The 15,481-nt window shown below is 37.1% G+C and overlaps 1 protein-coding gene across 1 annotated transcript in view; it reads right to left on the bottom strand.

Moving 5' to 3' along the window:
* LOC140137260 (uncharacterized) overlaps window positions 1-15,481 on the bottom strand; it is a 74,991-nt gene that overhangs the window by 35,928 nt on the left and 23,582 nt on the right. Inside the window, exons 9-17 of the mRNA XM_072158907.1 lie at window positions 13,777-13,988; window positions 9,784-10,499; window positions 8,705-8,835; window positions 7,811-7,855; window positions 7,289-7,597; window positions 6,535-6,582; window positions 3,110-3,358; window positions 2,121-2,396; window positions 502-768 (exon numbers count right to left, since the gene is read on the bottom strand). Coding sequence (XP_072015008.1) covers window positions 502-768; window positions 2,121-2,396; window positions 3,110-3,358; window positions 6,535-6,582; window positions 7,289-7,597; window positions 7,811-7,855; window positions 8,705-8,835; window positions 9,784-10,499; window positions 13,777-13,988 — 2,253 coding nt within the window. The remainder of the gene's footprint in view (window positions 1-501; window positions 769-2,120; window positions 2,397-3,109; window positions 3,359-6,534; window positions 6,583-7,288; window positions 7,598-7,810; window positions 7,856-8,704; window positions 8,836-9,783; window positions 10,500-13,776; window positions 13,989-15,481) is intronic.

Raw genomic sequence — 15,481 nt, 5'->3', positions numbered from 1 at the left:
TTTCATCATGAGTCTGGCTTACTTAAAAGTGTGTTCTTGTTTCCTTTCTTGGTATAATACCTGAGACGAATATACCTAAAGCTCGTCTCAGATAATATGCTGTGTCGATAACACACACATAAGTTCTTAAAAGTGCCCAACTTTGTATGCTTATTTTACTTTTTTTGTCCTGGTCTAGTAAGGTTTGTGTGCATGATTTGATGTTGTGACCAACGAAACGTCACTACCGATCTTGTGGTGAACCAAAGAATAGGTAAGCAGTGAAGCTTTTCCCTCTAATGTAATGTTTAGAGATCCCATCACACACATTTTCCCTCTATATGTATATGACGGATAATCAAGATATTCTTGTGTCTTACCTGTTTCTGAGGTAACCATACATCTCCATATAGTTACGCAGTGAAGTTCTTCCCTCTAATGTAATGTTTAGAGATCCCATCACACACATTGTCTCCTCTATATGTATATGACAGATAATCAAGATATTCTTGCGTCTCTTACCTGTTTCTGAGGTAGCCATACATCTCCATATAGTTGAGCAGTGAAGTTCTTCCCTCTAATGTAATGTTTAGAGATCCCATCACACACCTTGTCCCCCCTAAACATAGCTTGCTGTGCTTCTTCAGTGGTTCTGAATTCAACATGTCCGAAACCTGAGTTTGGTATGACTTTAACGTCAACCACTTCACCGTAACTTTCAAAATAATCCCACACATCAGCTTCTGTCATGTCACTCCACAGTCCCTCAAGACTCAATCGTTTCAAATTCTGAAAGTAAGAACCAGATTTGACAAAGATATTTCAGTAGGCAAAAATGTTATGTTTCCAGTAGGCCCCACACATTTTGTTTTTGGAGCACTGTTATACAGCCATACAAAAAAGTCATTACACAATCCCCTGCCTTATCAGGCGAGACCAAAATGAATCAATGAAAATCAATTTATAATTCTCCTGAAAATATTGCGCTACGGTCAGGAATATCCAAGCAAACACAAAACATTTTACAGAATCTTAAGTTTGATTGGAAAAAGTGGGAGCTGAGGCTGTCAAAGGGGTGACCCAGCTTTAACTTTATACAATTCTATCACTACATTAAGGGATCTAGAATGAGCGTTTATGGCGTTTTGACAGTATTTTTTGTGGGACATGAGAGCACCTCAGACGTATCGAATAGCATTCTGAATACGAAGCATGTCTTTCTGATATCAAATAATTTTCATTTTTTGAAATTCACGATATAATACAAATTTTATGACAAATTATTAAAATTTGAAATTTGTCAAATTTTGATATATAACAGTCCTCGAAGTAAATTTTATAAATCTAATGATATATTCTTAAAGTGTATGTAGCTGGGAGGAAAAGCCGACGATCAATTGAAAATTTTGACCTTTTATATTGAAGATATGGATTTTTTCCCTAAAGGACCTAATTTTTTTGTGTTTTGGGAAAAAATCCATATCTTCAATATGAAAGGTCAACATTTTCAATTGATCGTCGGCTTTTCATCCCACCTACATACACTTTAAGTATAAATCATCAGATTTATAAAGTTTACTTTGAGTACTGTAAAATATCAAAATATAAATTTTAATGATTTGCCATAAAATGTGTATTACATTGCTAATTTCAAAAATCAAAATTATTTGATATCAGGACATTCTTCGTATTCAGAATGCAATTCGATATGTCTGATGTGCTCTAATGTCCCACAATAAATACTGTCCAAACATTCATATCCCTTCCCTTAAAAGGTATTAAATAGAAGTTCCTCTCTCAAGAAAATAAACAACACACTTAACTTAATAGTGTTCTGATTAAATCATAATTGAATTAATGGTTTGCATACTGACCACAGGCTTCAACATCAAGTCTCAAGTTTTGAGATATTCTCTGAAAATATCAAGAGCTATCTCAAGAACCACTGTAGGACTTGTTTGTACACATTTTAATGCATTTTTCATGCTGATTCCAAATATGGTTATTCAAATATTTAATTCTGAAATTTTTAAAGAATATTTGGAACTTGTCGTCTGCATTCAATATTCAATGGATAAACCAATCATTAAGTTCCTTTGTTTCCTTTCCAGAAATTGCAGGAAAATATAATAAGCACTTACTGAAACAGGGAGGTTTTCATTGGTCCGTTTTGCTTCTCCGCAAGTGGCCCTCTGACAGAAAACCTTCTCACCACTAATATGGTGAATTGTTTGATGGCCCCTAATCACTCCACTATTTAAGACTTTCAGAGCTGCGGCAGGATCTTCAAATTGCACATAACCAGCACCTTTACCACTGAGCAATTCAACATGGACAAGCTTGCCATATTTCAGGAAATACTCCCGGACATTTTGGGTCCGTAATGAGTCTGAATAACCCACCATGTATATCTTCCCCTGGGGATCAAGAAAAAAGCAGAGCAATTTCAGAATTAAGCAAACATTGATGACATAAGAAAATATTCATATCCCACATTTCAGGCCTTCAATTTTACTTTTATTTGCAGCAGATTTCCTACACTTTACCTTCATACTTTTTCTTTATGAAAGGAAACCCCATCTACTACCATGAGCCTAGAATTGATCCCTGTAGTACGCCACATTGTTTTACCTACCTTATTTTTATCTTTATTTGCAACAGATTTCCTACACTTTATCTTCACACTTTTTCTTTATGGAAGGACACCCCATCTACTACCATGAGCCTAGAATTGATCCCTGCAGTACGCCACATTGTTTTACCTTATTTTTACCTTTATTTGCAACAGATTTCCTACACTTTATCTTCACACTTTTTCTTTATGAAAGGAAACCCCATCTACGACCATGAGCCTAGAATTGATCCCTGCGGTACGCCACATTTCTTTACCTTATCTTTACTTCTACGCCACATTTATGCTTTATGGAAGGAAACCCCATCTACTACTACGAGCCTAGACTTTAACCCTGTGGTAAGCAACATTTATGCTGAGCATGCGAAACTTTTATTTGCAAAAGATCTCTTCTGCACTTGACCTCCACCCTTTCCTCTCATGGAAGGATATGCCATCTACTACTAGGCCTAGAATTGATTCCTGTGAAACACCACATTAATGCCGAACATGCTTTACCTTATTTTTCTCTTTATCTGCAGCAGATCTTATACACTTAATCTCCACACCTTTCACTTGATGGAAGGATACCCCATCTACAACCCGTCCAGCATTGAATGCAGTCGTGTAATCCAATGAAGTCTTGAATCTTACAAATCCGAAGTTTCTCTTGTAGACAATGCTGCAACGTATTACTTCTCCAAACTGCCTGAAGTGTTTGAACATGTCTTGTTCATGTAAAGTCTGATTTAAGCCCCAGATGAACATCTAAAGTTAGAAACAAACAACAGGATTACTTCCAATAACAGCAGCTTCTTCTTCAAGTACAGTGCATGGTGCTGTCATCGCCATGCAATTATTGACAACATCAGAAAAAGTTGCCAATGTTGACATGAAATTTGGATTGCAATATTTATCGACATTGTTTATGACATATGGTACTAACGAAATAATGGTAAAATTAACAAAAAAATCTTTAAAAATAACCATGATGTCACTAGCTTGTACTTAAAGGGGGTCTCCGGCAATCATATCATTATGCCTTATATGTTAGAAAAATAATTATCAAACATGAATCACATGGTTTTATTTAAAACAAACTCATATTGACCATAAAACGAATAAAAACAGTCGGCTCTCAACATACGATATTCAAAATTCCCGAGCCGAAATTGTCTAAGTGCAACGACGTAATGGTTATTTGTGCTCCATTGTCGTCGATCTTTATTGTATTACTGAGACGTCATTGCACTCGACAATTTCGGCACCTGGGAATTTTGAATATCGCGTGCTGAGAGACGGATGTTTTTATTTGTTTTTATGGTCACTATGAGTTTGTTTTAAATAAAACCATGTTTTTCGTGCTTGATAATTATTTATCTTACATATAAGGCATAATGTTGTGATTGCCGGAGACTCCCTTTAAAGGCATATATTGGAATGTCATCTTTCCCTGGGTAAGATCTGATACCAGGCCAGCCCATGGCTGGAGGGTAACATGAGTAGGTTTGTTTCACCTTGAAGGCAAGGATAGTCTTGCTAATATGGGCTAACTTTCCCCTAGGCCATCCAATATCCCATGAATTAGTAGGACTACAACTGGATCTATTGGTCAGTTTATACTCTTATTTCCACATCTGTTAATTTTATATGGGCCTAAAAAAATTGATTGATTGGCGTAACCTGTACGACCCTAAAAATAGGTCTTTTTTTCTATTTTTTTTTTGTCAAAAAAAATATTTCAAAAAAGAAAAAAAAAGTTCTAAGGCCTTTATCATATGCAATTTACAGTGTGTGTAAAAAAACCCAATAATAATGAAAAACATTGCCGACCGACCTACCCACTTTTGTTTAATGTTAGACCAATCAAACAATTTTTTGGGCCTTATATCATGCATTAAAGATAATGCATAGAATATGTGTTTACTGTGGTATTTACTCTATATATACGATTGTTTATTCAACTTCATTGTCATTTTCAAACAAACTCGATCATGCACACTGCTAACACACAGTGTCTTAAATTGGAAAAATCATCCAACAGCCAATGGGTATGTAATTTAACTGGAACAGCCTTAACTCATATGTACATATAACAATGTAATTCTCAGGTGCAATCTGTGTACAAATTCTGAGCCCTAAAGCTGCTTTAATTGATGAGAAACGGCCGGCCCTTTGTTTTAACATGTGGGGCCCTGGGGCCCATAATTTTTGACTTATGAAGCTCATGTACATATGTTTAAGTATAATTCTCTAGTTCTATCAGTAGACTCAAGCTGGGCATTGTAGCTGCTTTATTTACCGAGTAACGACCGGCCCTATTTTTTTTAGCGTTTGGGGCCCTGGGGCCCATGTTGTGTGACACATGGGGCTCATATATACATATAACAATATAATGCTTTTAAGCATTATATTGTTAAAAGATCTATTAGTGTACCAAATCTGAACCCTGTAGCTACTTTATTTGCTGAGAAATGGCCGGCCCTTTGTTTAAACATTTGGGCCTCTGGGGCCCCTAGCCTTGAACATCTAGGGCCAAAATGGGCAAAAGGCACATCTACAATTTAGGACTTATACATGTGCCACATATGAGCCCTAGTGCCATTGTAGCTTTAGAGCTAGCCTTGTCAATCTGTTGCCCCTTATTTTTAACATTTGGGGCCCTGGGGCTCATAATATATAGCATATGGGGCTCAAGTATACTTGTATTTATAGAGTACCCCTGGCCGACCTACCCAATTTTGTTTAATGTTACACCAATCAAACAATTTTTTGGGCCTTATATCATGCATTAAAGATAATGCATAGAATATGTGTTTACTGTGGTATTTACTCTATATATATATACGATTGTTTATTCAACTTCATTGACATTTTCGACCGAGTCATAGGCAACCTTTTATGTCAGATAAATTTTTCTGACATGTCGACAAAAAACATTTATATGACAGCACTAACAGTGTATCCCTCATATTTAGGGCCAGGGTTGCCAAAAGATTTCAGCCCGAATCGAGGGTCAAATATTCGAAAAGTCACCCAATTTTTCTCTTTACCATTGGTTTCTATGGGGAAGGAAATTATCAGAAGTCGCGGGAGCCAATGTTGAAAAGTCGCCCAATTTTTTTCTTAACCATTGGTTTCTATGGGACAGGAAATTGTCAAAAGTCGCGGGGAAAATCTTCAAAAGTCGCCCAATTGGGCTACCAAATCGCGGGTTTGGCAACCCTGTTTAGGGCCTGGGAGAATATGTGTTATAATTGAAGACACAGATAAAAAATTAGTTTGCACCTGACATCTGTCAAACAAACTCGATCATGCATGTGGTTTGTTTAGAAGTGTCATGATGATGAGTTGCTGAACATGGCGGTAAAACCAGACGCCGTATTGTTAATTTTGCACCATAATTCATATACAAACCATCTCAAATGTTAGGTCTTCATAGTAGGAAACTTTCTTTCCCGACGGTAAAACCGGTGCCTTATTGTTAATTTTGCACCATAATTCAAATAATTATACAAACCATCTCAAATGTTAGGTCTTTATAGTAGGAAACTTTCTTTCCCGACGGTAAAACCGGCACCTTATTGTTAATTTTGCACCATAATTCAAATAATTATACAAACCATCTCAAATGTTAGGTCTTAATAGTAGGAAACTTTCTTTCCCAGAGGTACCTTGTCAACAATGCCCAGAAAAGTTGCGTAAAAGTATGTAATTTTTCGCCATTTTCTACTATCCCTTTTTCTCCGATCGGCACCAGAAAAATCGACCTTCCTTTTACGCGCTATTAATCAATCAAGGATCGTAGGGAATTTGACTGACAGTGACGTCAGACGCAAACTAGTCTATCTTAGTTTTATCTTTGTCTTCTATTACAGTGAAAAATTCAAGAATAAAGATGATGCATATTCTTTTTAGAAAAACAGTCAAAACTGTATTCTCACCTGTTGTTCAGGTGACGCCGACTTTTCTTTTTCTTTATCTTCACCTTTCTGAAATAAAACAAAATGTTTCTTATTAATTTAACTTTCCATCAAAATTGAACTAAAACAGCCAAATATGATCTGTTCCTACAAAATCCTGATTCCTGCATAGAAATTATTTTCTGTGCTGTCTTTGAATATTTATGACAATCAACTTTGATTTTCACAAATTCTTACACAAGAACTCGCTGCATGGTATTGTAATGTTTTTATTCTACTAAAGAAAAAAAATGCTACATATTCTTCTTACAAAAACAGTCAAACTGTATTCTTGCCTTTTTACGCCTCACTTCCAAAGTCCATGACTGCCTGTAAAAAATGCTTGAATGCACGCATGTCACACACATACCATCGTTGGGCAGGAAACACCTCCTATGTGCTTGTGGCCCCTGAACATGTTTAAAACAAAACTAACCACAGGTTACATAGGAGGTTCTGCTTTAAACATGTTCAAGGGCCAATGACACATAAGGAAGTTTTTCCTGCCCAATGACGATACAAAACATATCACTACCAGATTCCTATGCTACTGCCCCCATAGGTACACTGCTGCCATGCTACTTCATTGGTACTCAAGAGTACCTGTGCCTACTCTAGAGTACTTACATTACACACACTGGTACTGGATTGGTACTGCACTGGTACTTTATAGTAGGCTCAAAGTCTCTGGGGTCGGCAACAATAAGAATCTAGTATACTTGTTGAATAGTGTTACCTGTTTGAGTTGTTTGTCATCGTTATTTTTCTCTCCCGTACTGACAATCTGTTGAACGGTGATAAATTTATCACCAATATAATGTCTGCGTCTGTCTTTAACCTTTCCAAACACATCACCACATTGGAAGGCTTTCTCAGCATCTGCTTGTGACTTGTACCTGATGGATCCGAACCCACTCTTTGTCTTCCCACCATCCTCACGATGACTGAATTTTTCCACAGGCCCAAACTTGCTGAAATATGCCTCTAATTGCTCTCTGCTAAATAAGGCCACACCAATCAACTTTAGGGTGCTGCTATGTGATTTCTGGAAAAGTGAATAAATATTGGTATCAAAGAATCTCTAGGGATTTCAGCACATGCCATTGACTACATGATATTATTTGCAGACATGAAACCGCCCTTTACTGAAGAAAGCTGAAAATGCTCAAAAAAGATGAAAAACAGTGTAAAATTAGGGTAAAATAGCTCAAATTGGGCTGAAAATCAAAGAAAATGTCAACAGTAAGTGAATACCAACCTGATTGGCAGATTGTGAAGCTACCCCATCGCTATTCCTTCTGACCTGAAAAAGGAACAAACACAATATTTGATCAACAAAATCCAAATTAAGATTATCATTAACCTAGCTTGTCATAAAATCTAATATTTTATGCTCCATTGAAATATAAAGTATAAAAGTATGTAACGTTAAAGTGTGCAGTTGTGCAGTAGTGGCAAAATCTTATAAAAACAATCAAAATATGTACACACTAGCAAAGATGGGACCAATAATCATGCCAATCCAAACTGACTTTGCATATCACCCAACATGTATTAATTTCAGTTGATTTTGTTGTTCATGCACAAGGGTACCCAAAAAGCAAAACAAACCCAGATGGATTAGGAACAGCCAGGGTAAACCCTTTACTCTTTGCATTTATAGGTATGGCTCTTTATACGCAAGACCAACAGCTTAACATCTCCTTGAAGGACGAAGTACTCTCATAATTTGTTGACCCAATTGTAAATAAACCATGGGCAGAGTGGAAGTCTATATTTAATCTACAGACAGATGTTGCCAAATCAAATTCAGACTTTTTTTCCAAGTCAATACCCAAGCAATTTGTGACCACCAGGAATTGAACCCGGGACCTCATGCACCAAAAGACCAAAAGAGAGTACTCTCCATTGAGACTGGATAAGAATTTCCTTATGCCCCAAAGCCTAACAGTAAAGTTGTTCACTTGATTTGTTGTGGTGGTCTTCTTTTCCTTGGTCTTTATCTTCAAATCTGTTCCTCTCTTGTATTTCCATATGAACCAACAAACTCATATAGCTTAGCCTGAGCATCATGCTTGAGCTATCAGGACCCAAACATGACTGTGCACAGAGCAACAGTGTAAAGTAAAAAACAATAACAAAAGAGACATACCTTTTTAGCGGGTGGTCCCCCCATCATCTTGCTGCCTGGCTCTTGTCCTGGCTGCCATTGTTGTTGCTGACTCTGTGGCTTATATTCATTATTATCATAGTAGTAGTCATATACAGCAGTAAAGTCACCATCTGTGATAAAAAAAAGATATAAAAATGGTGAACAAAATCAAGATTTTATCAATATTTTTATTTAGAAACAGCATGGTTTCTACAGATAGCTACTTTCATACGAGGTGACATAAAATATGGGACATCATACCAAACAATTGTTTGGTAGTTGTCATTTTCACTGTTTGTCAGTATGTGTGTTAGGCATGGGAACGTTAAACGCATGTACCGTTAAACGCACACATGATCCGGTAAACGTTTAGCAATTGTGGTAAACGTGTAACACGCAATTGCCATTATTTCAAAGTTCATTTTCTCAGCAAAATGATGATTTAGGTACACAATACAAATACAGCATCTATAATAGGTAGGCAATTATGCTCATCGTAAAAAGCATGATCGACTCAAGAAAACATTTTCTCATTTTTTTATATTTTGGGTCTATTTCCGATTTTAGGCATCATTTTGTGCAAATAGGCATTTGTGAATTTTTAAAAGTTCGTTTTTATGCCTTATATGGTCAATATCTTCAAAAATATGGCCAATATAAAAAATAATAAGAAAATACATTTCTGGAATGGAGCTTCAAGATTAAGAAAAAACAAAACAAAACATTTTGGAAAGAGTGTTTTTTTTGTTATGGTGTACCAAAAAAAATTGCCAAAACTTTTTCTTCATAATTGTTGTTTATATTAAGATTCATTGATGTCTTGCCTTATAAAAATGTATACTTTCATATTATTGCATGAATAATTACAAAGTTATGGCATTTTACTACATGCATGTCTGAGAGTATGCAGCTGCCTTAAATGAAACAAATAACAATATGTACATAAATATACCATCTTTCTCTCTATTAAAATATTGAAAATACAAACAATCATTTTGAAGCTATAATGTACTTATAACAGCTGAGTTTTTGTGAAGTCTTTATGTAATAAACACCAGTTATTTGAAAAAAAAAATTACCTTGATTTTCAGAGATATCATATGCTGAACCATCACCCAATATGACATCTTGATATTCACTAGGGTCAGACTGAGGACCATCAACGCCTGGTGGAGGGGGTTGCGATTTATTTGGAGACGTGGGTTCAGGATTTTTGACTTCTGAAGAGGAATTCTTAGAAACTTCTGAGCTTGGAGGTGGGCCCGGAAGAGCCATCAGAGGGGGTGGACCTCTTGGAGGAACAGGTGGAGTTCCTCTAATTGCCATAGATGGAGGTGGAAAGGGAGGGAACCCAAGTGCTGGTGGTGGACCATCAAACCTTGAAGGAACAAGTCCTCCAAACCTCATAGGTGGAGGTCCACCAAAGCCCATAGGTGGCGGAGGTGGAGGGCCTCCAAAGCCCATAGGTGGTGGAGGTGGAGGTCCTCCAAAGCCCATAGGTGGTTGAGGTGGAGGTCCTCCAAAGCCCATAGGTGGTTGAGGTGGAGGTCCTCCAAACCCCATAGATGGAACGGGTGGAGGTCCAACAAATCCACCAGATGGAGGTATTGGAGGTACAAGAGGTACAGGAGGGACAGGAAGTCTTGGTGGGAGTGGTGGTGGTCCCTTCATTCCAAGATGAGCTTGTGGAGATGGTATTGGAGGCATTCCAGCTGGTCCTTGAGGATTAGCAATGCCTGAATACCCAGGTTGTCCTGTGGAACCATTATGCACATCTGGTATCTTTGAATTATGTCTGAAAAACAGAATCAGAATGTTTTGATTAATGTAAAGTATGACTTAAGCCTAGAGTAATGGAAGAGAACATGGCCGTTTTCTGACTTCATTATTCGGGCATGGACGGATGTGTCTTCTCTTATTTTGCCCTTAAATATCATCATAGGATTTGAATCAAAAGATTCCCTATTTCTTTACATTTTTTAGCTTTTACATGTTTTTATACAGTTAAACTGCATATTTCAATTCATTTTTACTACTTTACAGAATACATATTAAGATGGAAATAACATATTTGTGTCATATAGTGTTTACATACATATTACATAAGAATAATTCAGTCAATAACATACAGTGGAACCTCATAACACAAAATCTGTTAACACAACCTGGATAAGGAAGAAATCCCAGCAAGTCATGAACAGAGACGAGAGGGCCCATTTTCTAAGTCACATCTATGACCCAATCTCTGTGTGTAGTGCGCCCTCTACAGGCCAAAAATCGCCGGAGGTGTGTGAACATAGCTCACTCTGAAGAAGAGTATCACCCAAGACACTCGAAACTGTCAGGTCAGTGAAAAACAGTATTTAATTGGTTTTGAAAAACAAACTTTGTATTCACAACCTGATGAGTTTTGATGTTATACCAAACAGTTGGTTGGCAGTTCCCCTGCAATATGTGTGCACATCCAATATTAATATATGTGACCCGGCAGCACAAATGAGCCGTAAATTCCCTAAATTGTATTCTGAGTTACGGTGTAAAATGTGTACGAAGGTCATATTCATCGGTAACTTAAGCTGGCCCGACATCCGTCTCATTTCGATAGTCAAAACTAATCAATAATCCTATTGTTGAAGTGGATAATAAGCTTCTACCTTAGATGGCTATAGAACTTTTAATAGCTCTGGTCTTTGTTTGCTTATATTGCTAAATCCTGTTCAAGTGGTGGGTTACCAGGCATTGTATTTTGTACAGGTATGCATAACCAACAATTAACAATGAGAGAACTTTCTTAAACCTTGTTGACTTGGGGATGATTTGAAATGACCGCCAATTATGACTGTTTGATATTTATTGCCTACAATGTGGAAAAAGAGACACATGTAAAAACGTAAAAAGCTATAATTTTGTTGAAGGAGCAAAGTTTAACAAACCATAACTCCGCTTCTGGATATCGTTTGAAGTCAAATGATATACCATTTTTAAGTTTATGATGTTTATTTTTAAACACGAAATAAAACAAAATTGACCGGGAGGAATTTACGGCTCATTCGCCGTGGACGGTCACATATGTGGTGACATAGACAAAGGGCAATAAGGCTATATGAATGGTGGAGTGTTCAAGCTGCTCCCTCAATCCTATCAACCATACACGAAACAATACAGACCATTCACCAACAGGCAAAGTCGCCATGCTTTGTATGCTGAGAATTCATGCATATCCATGAGGTCCGATCATTTGAACTCTTGTGTCTTAACAAATCATGTACACATGATTGTGGCTATCACAAAGCTGTATTGGTGTTTCTTATCAGCACTATAGTGCCCTTTATACATTTATATGAAAGATGTCATATATTTTTGTCATCTACGCTATCAATCAACCACTCCCTTCCCTTATCTATCACAATACCTTCATACATTTGATCTGATAACACCAAATCCTGTTAGCACAAACTAAAATTTAAGGCCTTGACTAACATGGATGACCAAAATGTATCTCTCCTCAAGTTCACAAAAGAACAAAAATGTCTGGATTAAGGATGAATTTTGTTCCATTCCTTGACCAACTGGAGAGTATGAATAACTTGGGATCATACCATAATCCTTGAGTACCAGAAAACTCAGATAATTATAGTAGGAATTCCAACTGAATGAACGCCGCTTTCAATAGCGTTACGAACATTTGCGTACACTGTGCGATGTACGCCAGCGTGTGCGACTGTGTGTGAGTAACACGGAAGTGAATCCAATCCTGCCAACGCACTCGTGATTGGTTAGCATTGTATCCAAGGTCGTGCGTTCGCATTGTAGTCTGAAATAAATGCGATACACAATCACGGTTGGATCGAGTACAGCTGTTGAAAGCTGCGTTCATTCAATTGGAATTCCTACTATAAGCAGACAATTCCAAGATTGAAATTACACTTGTGTAAAGGAGATCACACCAATGTATACATGTGTGATCATAGTATTCAATACCCGATGACAGGGGGTTACCATGGTATGGGATATCGCAAGTTTTTGTACACCTACCTATTTTATGTCAGGAAGGGCCATTGGGCAAGGTGGACTGATTTAATACATTGAGAAATAGAAAAATCATAGCCATCTGGACTCCAACCAAAGCACATCATGATTTTCCAATCATGAGTTATACTGCAGCACAGAGGTCTACAGTAATACTATGGAGAATCTCAGCTGGTTATGATTAGTCACTTTCTCAAGTGCATCAGTCATGATTCTTCAGATGTTTCAGCAGCCACTTGTAAGAGGTTAAAGGAAGATGATGGCCTAAATGGCCAATGTATAGCAATTTAGGGTAAAACAATTCCAACACCAGCTGGGTAGTAGAAGAACACCCCCAAGCTGGGACAAAAAGCTGCAAAAACTCAGGTGTCTACAAACATGTTACAAAACAGATAATGCCGTATTACTTGGGTAACAGGTTTTGAATCAGTCTGTGAAAAAACATATCAGATACTACAATTTGATTCCGGAGGAACATATTTTGAATGAGTCCTCCCTCCCCCAAAGTAACAGCAGTATCTGCTCAAAATATGCTAATCAGATAGGGTCAGAGCTGCCAACATTTGAATCTTGAAAAAAGGGAGATTTCCTGTTACAATCAGGGAGATTTGTCAAAATGTGTACATCTTAATGGATGAAACCATTTCCTTTTCAGGAGATGACCAAAAATTAAAGGTTCTGAAGGTTTAAAAGTAGGGAGTCTCCTGCGAAAAGAGGGAGAGTTGGCAGCTCTGTAGGGTGTTTTTAAACTTGGGGAAGAGATGATTTCTTGTAATCTAGCCTCCATCAAAGGCAGCAAAAAAACAATAACAATACAAGGTAGTTTACCCATGTGACACCACAGTGTAACCATGTAAGCAAATGGCTTGAACAAGACAAACCAATCATCAAACAAGAGGTGTAACATTGTTCATGGTTGCCAATGGTTACAAGTGTGTGCGGGTAGGTAGGTGGGTGGGTAATATTCTTTACCCATTTTAAGAGAATCATAACAGTTAATCAATCAATTCTGATTCTCACCAAATCAAAGCCATTATACTTACCCTTTGTTTGAGTCTTTGACATACTCCACCTTCTCCTTTGAGATCTCTCCTCCTATTTTGTCATCCTTCTTCCTGCTCTCCTTCCATCTCTCCACAGCAAGTTGATGAACCAGACTCATCTTGTGCATGTCATATCTGGTCTGATCTGTGAAGCTCCGGTCACATATATCACATCCCAAGGATATCTCTACTGCATCTGAAGTAGTTGCAACCTAGTGAGAATGAAGTCCCAAACCAAGTCAATTCTATACAGTAAAACAAATGATTGGCTCCCAGCAATAAATATGCAGCTAGAGTAGAATTAGCCTCCGAGCCCTGGGGGCCATTTACTGAACTTTAAAAGCTTTGTAAATCCATCGTAACTTATGATGCATCATAAAATCCATTTCACTCAAATGACTTACAATCGGTACCCTTCATAAGTAATAGGGATTTACTACAGGGACGATTGGTAAAGTTATGTCTAGTAAAAGGGTTTTCGTAGCTTACAAACAGTTACTTGAGTTACAAAGGGATTAAAGCTAAGTGCAATACACCCCTGGGAGTCCAGGAAGACTTCCACTGACTCATTACTGCATGTGAAGTGAAATATTTTGGGTCCAAATGATTAAAATTGGTAGTGCTTGACCCCAAAACGGGGGTTAGTGCCTACCTTGCTACACAGCAAATAGGTTTGAACTCACAGGGAGAAAACACTCATCATTCACTTAAGCAGGGAAGTATACAGCACCCTAATAACCAAATGGGGATTATTGCTGTTCTTACAGTGACTCTGATTGGTTTATTACATGCTATAATCATCTGAATAACCAATCAAAATAGAGTTTTTAGATATCTTAGCAATTTGAAGCTTAATCCAAGTTAGCCCAACTGAAAATTTTTACCATATCTCTGATTGGCTCAATACATGATATAGCTCCACTTGTAACCAATCAAAATAATTCTTAGATGCCAATAATTCAGTTGGTAGTGCCTATGTGGAGAGGCTTTGGAAGTATTTTTGTGGGCAAAGAGAATGATTTACAGTTCTTTGTCAAATGGTAAAAAAGTAAAACATTAAAGAATTAAAAATTTGGACTTGAGATGTTACAAATTTAGCAAAGACTGGATGACTCGAAATTGCAAATTTGTGATTTTCTTATTGGATAAACAAAAGAGTTTATTTACACAGTGAAATTGTGATTAGAAGTAGATTTTGAAAAAACAAGTTGACCAAGGTAATCATTAGAAGCTGTTTATACACAAAATGAAATAAAGATTCTGTGTACATGGGGTGACAGTTTGAAGGTGCCTAGTGAGTGATGCAGGTTTGTCCAAAAAGGTTTCCAAATCATTTTATTTAGTTTACCGAATCTCTATTTTGCAGTAATAAGAGTTGCACTGTAATCAGAGTATTGTTGATCTCCAACAAGGGCTCATGGATCCAATCCTACAAGAAAGATATTTGAAGGGGTCCAAGTCATGAACATGTTTTGCAGTAAAATTTTTCTAAAAAAATTCTTACAATGCCAATTCTGCTAAGAAACTAGTTAATAGCATAGATAAAATCACATGCATGTAACTCATGTATTATCCTTTCTGATATAAATTTTGTTTCCATCATTGAAGCAAACAAAAACCCACAAACTAGCAGAATTGATCTTATCTATAATTAACTAGTATCATCAACTGCAGGGCTGCAAAATATATTAAATCTGCTCACTTT

The sequence above is a fragment of the Amphiura filiformis genome, chromosome 17 (genome assembly GCF_039555335.1).
Source record: "Amphiura filiformis chromosome 17, Afil_fr2py, whole genome shotgun sequence".
NCBI classification, from domain to species: domain Eukaryota; kingdom Metazoa; phylum Echinodermata; class Ophiuroidea; order Amphilepidida; family Amphiuridae; genus Amphiura; species Amphiura filiformis.
The sequence above is the reverse complement of the archived record's forward strand: the minus strand, read 5'-3'. Positions and strand labels throughout refer to the sequence as shown.